Source organism: Salarias fasciatus, chromosome 4 (assembly GCF_902148845.1).
Source record: "Salarias fasciatus chromosome 4, fSalaFa1.1, whole genome shotgun sequence".
Taxonomy (NCBI): domain Eukaryota; kingdom Metazoa; phylum Chordata; class Actinopteri; order Blenniiformes; family Blenniidae; genus Salarias; species Salarias fasciatus.
The window spans coordinates 12,123,765-12,133,344 of NC_043748.1; the positions used below are offsets into that span (position 1 = coordinate 12,123,765).

Consider the following 9,580-nt stretch of genomic DNA (forward strand, 5'->3'; position numbering starts at 1 on the left):
GCGCCGCGAGAAAAGATAACAGTCCTGGTAGTAAAAAGAGATGCTTAGCAGACATTCGCGATACTAGTATCCAGTACGACGGAGCGGTCAGGGAAGCAGTCGCTCTACTAATCTAGAGGTTTAAAAAAAAAAAAAAAAAAAAGAGTCATGAGTTTGTGAGTGGAGGAGCTTGCAGAGGAGCTAAAGATAAGCAGAGGAAAAGATGCGAAACAAACTGCAGGTACGAGTGTCTACATGTAAACCTATCCGGGCCGCCTATCACGGTACGACATGGTGTGTATTTATTAAAAAAAACAAAAAAAAAACAACAACCAAAAAGAACAAAAAGTGAGTGCTTCAGTCTGACTATCAGCCCTGTGAATGTCCGCCGTGTGATAGTCGCCCGCCGTCTGCCCGGGCCTTTCTGTGTGTTAGGTGTGTGTGCGTGTATGTGAGCGTGCGTTCTGAACGGCGCCGGCCGGAGGGGGAGGGGGGGCCGAGCTCAAGGCAGCGAGCAGTCGTCGGGCCCGTCGCTGTTGGAGGCCGTGTCCGAGCCCGCCGCGTCGGACAGGACCCGGCCCGAGCTGACGATCACCGCCCGCCGCTGCTCCTCCTCCCCGGCGCAGCCCTTCCCCTGGGTGCCCTCGATGTGCTGGATGGCCTGGAGGGAGGGAGGCGGAGGGGAGAGGCGTCAGAGAGACGGCAGCGCCCTCTAGTGGTCGCGCCTGGCGTTTACCATCCAGCCGTTCAGGGGAGTCTCTCCACCCCGGGTCTCACCTGGACGATGGTGTCCAGGTTCTGTCGAGACGTGGAGACTGTGTTGATCACCGATGTTGGGCCCATGGTTACCACGGTAACGTGATGGGGCTGGGGGGGCTGCACGGGAGCGGGGACGATGACCGTGGCGTGGTGTGTGGGCGCAGGCGGCGTAGCAGGGGCCAGCACCTGGGGAGAGGACGCAGCCATGAAACCTTATTCCCAAAATGTTCATATTTCCATAAAGGACAAGACTTACAGACTAAATTAAATGAACAATAAATGAATAGCAGCATCAAATTTCATCACTTTGTTGCAGACATACAGTATTTGATGTGATTTCCCTCTCGTCAACTAAAATACCCATCATTTCTGTTTGAGAAACCTCGTCAATTTTAATATCATTGATTAGTAATTTGGGTCAGTTTTAGTAAATTCTAATTGGTGTCTTTTGCAAATAAGATAGGGAATGTTGAATCAGATGATCCAGCAAAATCTTTTATAAAACCTTGTGATACACCATATTTTTGATCGCTGATCTGTAAAAGCTGCAGCTTTTCATAGTAACTTACTTACAGAGTCTGTTTTTAGAGAAGATGTTTAACTGATAGAAGTATTGACGTCGGCTTGACTTCCTCATGACCTGCTGCTGAGTCTTTAAGTTCAGCAGTGACGTCCATCATCTCTTTTCTGTCGGGGGTTCAGAGCGTTGAAAGTCCAGGAACAAGACACAGATATTATTAGGAGGTCAGTCTTTAGATAGAAGGGTTTTTTTTTTTCCCCAGTCGGAGCATCGCCGATATTTCCCCAAAAAAATTGTTCAACCTTTATTCAAATTTAGCAATTAATTCATAATGTTTCATTTATTTCTAATATGTTATTTGAAGATCTGTGGAGTCAGTCTGGTTCCTTGTTTTTCTTCATTTAAAGTAAAAGTTAAAAGGTATCAAAGCAGGCTGAGTTGATAGGAATCCACATTGTTAACAAACCACAAATTAAATCTTCTGAAAACCTTTCTCTGGAAGCTAGTTATTACTGAATTATTGCAGATAGAGATTTAATTTATGAACAATGTTATTAAGTTCCATTTAGTAAGACACAGAGTGTCAGACGGCGAATGCAGGACGCATCAATCATCTTTTATTAGAAGAGCCCATCTGCCCCAAAGAGCGGACGGGCATGAATCGCACGCAGATTGATTTGGCATCGTGTTCAGACGGGATAAGCCAGCAGAAACGGGACACCGGGCGGCAGGCAGACACGGCGGAGAGACTCATTTAACACACCGTAAATCTGCCCGAGCCGCTGACAGCTCTAACTCTGGACTGTCATGTGCAACTACGTCTTTGTGAAATGTACAGTACACTGATGGATTAACGTGTGTGTGTGAGAGTGTTTTGCGAGTTGTCATGATTGACGGATTATAAAGTCTGTTTTTTTTTCCACCTTTTATGAACTAATGAGTCCCGCTGTCTGACAAAATAACGTATCTGTGTCTGAATAATGCATATGTATCTGTTTTTATCACCTGGATGGATTTTTACCAGCAGCCGACAGCTCTACTGCCATGGTGGAAATCAGTATGTGAGGAGGGTTTTGTTTCCTCCAAGGACGGAGTGGCAGAGTGGCAGAGTGGCGGGCTCAGACCTGTCAGGCTGTCTGCTTTTTCATCTGTACAGCATCCGAGCAGAGATCATTGATTAAATAGAATTTACACGGAAAGCACACGGCTTGACCAAAGTAAGCCTGCGGGTCATGACTGAGGGGAAGCTCGTCAAGCGATTACAAAAGCAAAATCCAGATACACATTCACTACTTTTTCTTTTCTTTTTTTTTTTTTTTTGCAAACAGACATGTACTAAAAATAGATGTCTGGGAGCCGAGTGAATCCGGATTTGATTTACATTTTCAGTAGCCAATTGTGCTGCATCTGTGCTCCACATCCGCGTCAGTTCAAGCCCGTGTCCCGAGATGACTCCGGAGTCCGGACAGACCAGAGTCAGGATGCAGTTCTTTGCATTTCTCTTGGACGGGTCAAGTGCAGGATGAGTCATATGAAATCTGACACCGCATCACGGGAAGAGGAAAGGAGGCAACTCGGTGTGAAAACTCTTTAAATTATAAAGTTTCTTTTAATCCTTTGATTCAGATCAAAAAGCACAATAAAACCAGTCTTTTTTATCTTTTGCAGACTTTGATTTGTATTCTGTATTATGTTATTTTGTGTGAATATTGGCTGCATTTGTTTTTTTGTTCTCAGCGTGCTTCAGTTGAAATGAGTCACGGTGACTTGCAGATGCTGCTAACCTGTGGGCTGTGGGCCGGAGTGAGCTCCCTCTCCAGCTGTTTCTGCTGCTGCAGACACACCAGACTCTGGGCTTGATGTTCTTGGAACTGCTGAGCGATCGCCTTCAGTTTTTCTGGATACAGCTGGGCGTCCAGGGAACGCATCTGACGCACAGAAAACAACACAACTGTAAAAGTCCGTAAAGTCAAAATACCAGCAATCGGCCGACGCGCCTCAGGACCGCTGAGTTTGCGCTTCCGGTGTTGTTGTTGTTGTGGTTGTTGTTTTCCTCCCGTTACCTGATCTTCCAGCGTCATTCTGACTGAGCGCTCTTTCTCCAGCTGCTGTCTCAGCTCGATCATCTCCCTCCTTAAATCCTCGGTCTTCTCCTCCTCCAGGATGTCTGGAGAGCCGATCCCTTCATCTTTCTCCTCTGCACGTCTTCTCTTGGGAGAGGAGCCACTTAACCCCTTTAGTGGAGAGAAAAAAAAAAACGGAAGTCTGGTTTAAAACGTTTGTTAAATTTGATCAGAGTTTAGAACAGAAAACACGCTGAAGCCTTTGCAGGTGGGTTATGATTTGGCTTCACCTGGATGATTCGCTTGAGCTGACTGTTCTGCTGCAATAGCCGCGTCTTCTCCTGCTCCAAGGTGAAGATGTACTCCGCCGTCTGCTGCAGGATGGCAGCCTGAAGAGCAACGGAACAACTGAGTTACGAAAAGAGCGCTCCAGACCTGCAAACTGATCGTGATCCGACTCAAACCTCTGCCGACGCCCCACCTTGCTGAGCTTCTCTCCGTCGCTGTGTGGGATGAGTGTTTTAAGTGACTGGAATCCAGCATTGATGCTCTGCATACGCCGACGCTCGTTGCTGTTCGCGATCTCCCTGCGGATTCGCCTCTCTTGGTCCCGGGCTGTTTCTGGGGTCAGAGGAATGTTGGCCAGGCTGGAGGGAGAAGGCCAGAGGAGCAAAAAGGAGTTACGACGATGAGCCAGTCGGTGAAACAAAGCAAGAAACGGAGAAATGTTAAATCTGTGACTGCTGCTGCTCAGAAAGCTTGACTTGTTGACTGGAGAATGCCACACTTTCTGGATCGATTCATATTCAAAGTTATCCTTTAAAAAAAAAAAGAAAAAAAAGAAACAGTTGAATACCCTCGTGCCACATGCATCGGGGGCGACACAAATTCTTCCTCCAGCATCCTCTGTATCGACTCCAGTATCTCTGGGACCTCTCGAGCCAAGCTCTTATCTGTACTGACTCAGCTGCCTCGGTGCAAACACCGGGAACAATCGTGCAGACACAGATGAGAAAAGGAGCGTGTGTGCGGGGGACACACGGCGAAACACACACACACGTAGCAACACTGCAGCGGCACATTGAACAAACACATCCTCTGCCAAAACTGGCCAACTGAGCTCGAACTTCCCAAACAGAGGAAGCGTCTGCACAAAGTGGAAAGGTCAAAGCTTAAAACATCTTCAGTAATAGCACAGCACTAATGATGTAACAGTGATTATTTTGGAATCGTTTACGAATGAGTTAGTTTTAAAGTTTTTAAGTGTGAGGTCCCTGATCAGCCAACTGGCTGTCCATCACTATCCCACAGGGGGCCAACGACAAAGAGGAAAACAATAATCAGTGAATGCACGTGTGGCATGCCAGAGAATTGTTTCTTTTTTTCAGTGCATAAAATTCGTGCCTGGTGAAATTGAACACTTGTTACACTGCAAACTTGTGGGCTCATCCGACAAGAGGCAAAAAATAAATACAGAATAAAGGTTTAACGGACACTGAAATATTTCTTTCACGAAACTTGAAGCTCTGCACCTCTTTTGTGGAGAGAATGTGATCCAGACAACAATTATATTAAGGTAATAATATTTATACTGTGTAGAGCTGAAGTCGAATCATATGCCAATGTATTGATCAGTAGTTGCCACAGGGTGCTGAGGAGTTTGCATGTTCCCCCTGTGTGCACATAGGTTTTCTCTGGATACTTCTGTTTCCCTTTGTAGTCCAAAAACATACATTTCAAACTAAAAAGACACCTATCTGTGAAAAATGTGATCAGGTCAGTCCTCCCCTCGGTAAAATAGGAATAAAGTGCAGTAGAGTGTGGATGGATGGAGAGCAGTAGTCAACTCTATAGTTAAACGTCCACCTGCTCCTTTAATGCAAAATGAAAATATATGAGACCTGTACAATGCAATTAAAATAAATCATTCAACCGGACATTTCCTGCCACTTTACAGATCAATTGATAAACTAGTAAATAAATCCATTAGCTTAATTTCTACTGTAATGTCAAAAAAATCGATATATACCTATATAAGTTGTAAAATGTGTGGTGTCAAATAAAACAAATATATTGATGTCCCCTTTTCAGCAACTTAAATTTACATTTTAAAAGTCAAATATTACAGAAAGGAATGGGGGACTACATTTCCCAGAATGCCTCGCGCCAGCAGCAGCAGCAGCAGCAGATCCGTCCGCCTCCCTCTTCAAAGAGGGCTGCGGACGTATCGACGGGCCTTCCGCGACACACACACACACACACACACACACACACAGACAGACACACACCCCCTTATTAATAACGCCACTTTTAATTCCCCGGCCGCCCCGCGAACGTTAAACGTGTCTGTACCGGACACGCAGCGGTAATGAATGTACTCCCGCATCCAAACACGCGGCCTCCGTCGCGCCGCCGCAGCCCGACACCACCTCCGTGCTCCGCCAGCCTCTCCGTGTCCTCCGCCATTACAACAATGCGGCAGGCAGCATGGCAGCGGAGCTGCGGGGATGAAAAGACGCAGTGGAGGCGGCTCCGCGGCGGGACGCGCTCAAACCACGCTGGAAACTGTTGCCGCCTCGAGCGGCGGCGCGTTCTGATAACAGCTGTGCGTTTTACACACGGGAGGTGAAAGAAAGCAAAAGGCTCCATGAGCAGGAAACAAACGCCAGACCCCCCCCTCCACCCCCCCCCTCATCACTTTTAGCTGAAGCCACAAGCATGGCCGCACTACCCACAATAACTTCAGCTCTCGGCGAGGGGGATCGCCAGTCCCCGAGACCCCGACATCGCGCCGCGGCACCCCGACCTGTCCCCCCCCCCCCCCGTCCGGTGCAAATCTCAGCACCCGAGGGTGACGGCGGGGCGGATTATTCGAGGATAAAAGAGGCGAGGGATGCGCTCCGGAGCGCAGCAGCAGCGTGGTGTGCACGGAACCACGTGGTTTGTGTTTGTTAGCCACAAAATACATCGATTTCACTGGCAAATGTGCAAAATAACAGCGCGCGGAGGGCGCACGGGTCCGAGCGCGAGCCTCTCCGTGACGGGGAGCACCGCGGCCGGGGTGTTTGTGGAGGAATAAAGCCCGCAGCTCCCCGGGAGAGGGTCGTGTACACAATAACACATCAGATCAAGCATGTTGCCTCAGCGACGTCGCTAAGTGCGTGTGTGCTCGCGGCAGACGGCTTGTAATAATAATAACAATCATACACACGGCGCGTGGGGTCGATCGCACGAGGCATACGCACCTACAGAGACCACCGATCACTTCTTTCTCCGTTTTCCTGAAATGTTGCAAGGAGGGCACCTTCTGAGCTGGTACCATGAAATACTCCATGCTCGCCTCTCGCCAGTTTGGTCCCCCTCTTAGAAAAAAAAAAAAAAACAGAAAATACTCTCCCAAAACGAGGACGTCGGTGAACAAAAACAGAAAAAAACCCGTGATCCTGCGCGGGTGAAGCCTTTAACGGGAGATGTGAATCCCTCTCCGGTGTAATGTAGTACTTTCAGGCTGCTGAGAGTTGTAATGTTACTCGACTTCCAGCTGATGGGGTTCCCTCGTTGTGTGTGGCGCTCTACCTCTCTCTCTTCCTCTCTCCCTCCCCTTTGCTTTCTCCCTCTGCATGACCGTGTGTGCGTGTGTGTGTGTGTGTGCAGCTGATCGGATGGCTTTCAAGGCGGGAAACAGCTGGTAGGAGTCACACACTGCACTCCTTCCGCAGAGACGGGGGGGGGGGGGGGGGGGGGGGGGGGGGGGGGGCTGCGCGTAAACAAAGGACCATCCAGCGCACAAACACACCGACTGGAGGAGAAGAAAGAGGACACAGACACTTTAATGGGATTTGTAGAAAAAAAAAGAAAACAAAATTAGTGAATTTATACTGTATCATCAATATTGTCTTTTAATAAAAAAAATTCTTTACACACCTTCCCTCGTAATTATTGTATTATAATTTGAATTTTAACCCCTTGAAAGGTTAAATCATTAATTACAAAAAAAAAAAAAAAAAAAGGGATTGACGTGTTTTAAACAAAAGATACACCTTTATTCACAATTTAAGTCTTTCTTCAAGGACCAGCTGGCACCCACATGTCAACCGCACCTTGACAGCTGAGCTGAGCCTGGTGAGTAAATAAAGAGATGGGACTGGGAGAGAGACTGGGACAGGGACTGGGACAGGGACAGAGCGGGGACAGACAGACGCTCCGGTAGACAATCAGCTGACGGGCTGGCAGCGCTGCACAGCAACAGCGCACCGGGGACTGGGAGGGCTTTTAGGGACAGCCTGGATGGATCTGCTGCTGCTGCTGCTGCTGCACAACCCGTCTGATCACTGATTCTCTCCATTTTAGGTGTGTGTGTGTGGGGTGTAGATGAAGCCCTGCAGCACACGCGCGCGCACACACACACACACACACACACACACACACACACACACACACACACACACACAGCAAAGCCATGAGGCAGAAACATGAAGAGATGCTGGTTTTTGTTTGTGGTGGTAATCAGTCCTCATAGCCGAGCTTCTATTTACACAACAGCTGGAAAATCATACAGGAAGAGACACCAAAACACCTTTAGAGCATTGCCATTTATTTATTTTGGGTTAAATAACCAAATAAAATAGGATATAATGTAAATTTTTCATAGAATTGACTATCTGCATAAATAAGCCAATATTGTTATTACCAACGAAACTATATTTTTCTTCCATTTGTCTTTTGAAACAAAAAAAGATGACTAAAAATCCATTTTCTCAAATATATGCAAGCACCACTTAATAGTTAAATATAGGTACTTAATAAAATGTTTTATCAGAGGCAATTTCCATTCTACTAAGCAGGAAACGTGTCATTCTGCTTTTTCCTAATTTGATCTGAGCTCTTCAATTAGTAGAATATTAGAGAACAAATATTAGGCAACATGATTGAGTAAATGTGAATAATGTGGGTGTTTAATGCTCGTACATCTGTTTTACACGTTGAATAATTCATTTCAGAAACAGACATTTCACCATCAGACAGGTTTCCTGAGGTGATCCCGTCCTCCTCCGCGCTGCTTCACGCCCTCTAGTGGTGAAAAAAGGGAAAATCTGAAGAGGCCACAAAGACTGACTCTCCTGGTGAGCAGCTGATCACACAACGTGATCAGTGCAGATACACATCACTGTAGGGTTAAACAACTCTGACGCAGATGCAGAATCATTTAGACAATGCAATTTAGGTAGCTTTGCAACCTCATAAAAAGATTTTTGAAAAGGTCTTAATTTTAATTTATTCTAGTCAACTTCATGCAGGTGATCTACAGTGTTCTGCTTGAATCACTCATAAAGATGGCGAGATTAAAGCAAACCTGTATGTGTAAATATGAACAAGTATAATCATTTTGCAGAGAATCTCAAACAGTGTTTCGATGTTTAAACTGGAAAATGTCAACCCGCTCCATAAAGAACATCTCATTGTCTCCAAACTGTTGTTAAATGTTAAATCCTGCTTTGTCTTATTTTGTCATTTCATAGTTCATACTCTTTGTGTAATTTCATCTAACCCTAAAGAGATTAGGAAAATCTTCAAAAGTTGAAAGAACTGTTAGGGAAATGCTGAGATTTTATAACCGTTCGAAGGTTCAGTGTCCTAATCTTTGGTTTGGGATTTATTCATTTTGGTGTTTTTCTTTTCCTCATATATTTAATGTAAGAGAAGCACTTAATAATGGCAAGAATAACTGATTTAGTTTATTGTGGATAATGCTCTGAGACAAATAAAACGGATGAATAAATAAATGTTCAAAAAGTTACTCACAAATGATGAATTAGAAATGAAGAAATGATTTGATTTCTTCTTTTTGTGTCTTTCTTTGTTGGTTTAGTCCAGCCAATAGTTCAAATATTCAAAAATAGTTCTTAAAGTTCATTTTTTTATAAGCTGCATCATTTTGTACTGTTTAGGATTTTTGTTAGTAAAATAAATATTTTTTGAACAAGCTGTGTTCCAGAATATTTATGAGGGATGATTGATTTTTTTTGTTTATTATTACAAACCTATCAGTTTACAGACTGGTGTTCTATGCAGAAACCAAATAATCTGGTTCCAAACTGTGGTGCAGTCAGTGGTTATAAAGTTCCAGATAATTTCATGGTAATAAATCTGAAGTTACTGTGATTTCCATTTCTAAGGAGGGACTGCAAACAGCTCAGATGCCACAGTGTCAGCTTTTAGCATCACTCCTGGATATGCAAAAGCAGTTGGGAAAATAACA

At 45.4% G+C, this 9,580-nt stretch overlaps 1 protein-coding gene across 1 annotated transcript; it reads right to left on the reverse strand.

The window, feature by feature from the left end:
- Nucleotides 1–329: 329 nt before the first annotated feature.
- On the reverse strand, nt 330–6,704 carry tfap4 (transcription factor AP-4 (activating enhancer binding protein 4)). The gene is made up of 7 exons (XM_030089156.1): nt 6,567–6,704; nt 3,803–3,968; nt 3,612–3,710; nt 3,322–3,492; nt 3,043–3,186; nt 757–924; nt 330–640 (listed from the first exon to the last, which is right to left on the reverse strand). The coding sequence occupies exons 1-7, from the start codon at nt 6,653–6,655 to the stop codon at nt 482–484; spliced, it is 996 nt and encodes a 331-aa protein (XP_029945016.1). The 5' UTR covers nt 6,656–6,704; the 3' UTR covers nt 330–481.
- Nucleotides 6,705–9,580: the final 2,876 nt, after the last annotated feature.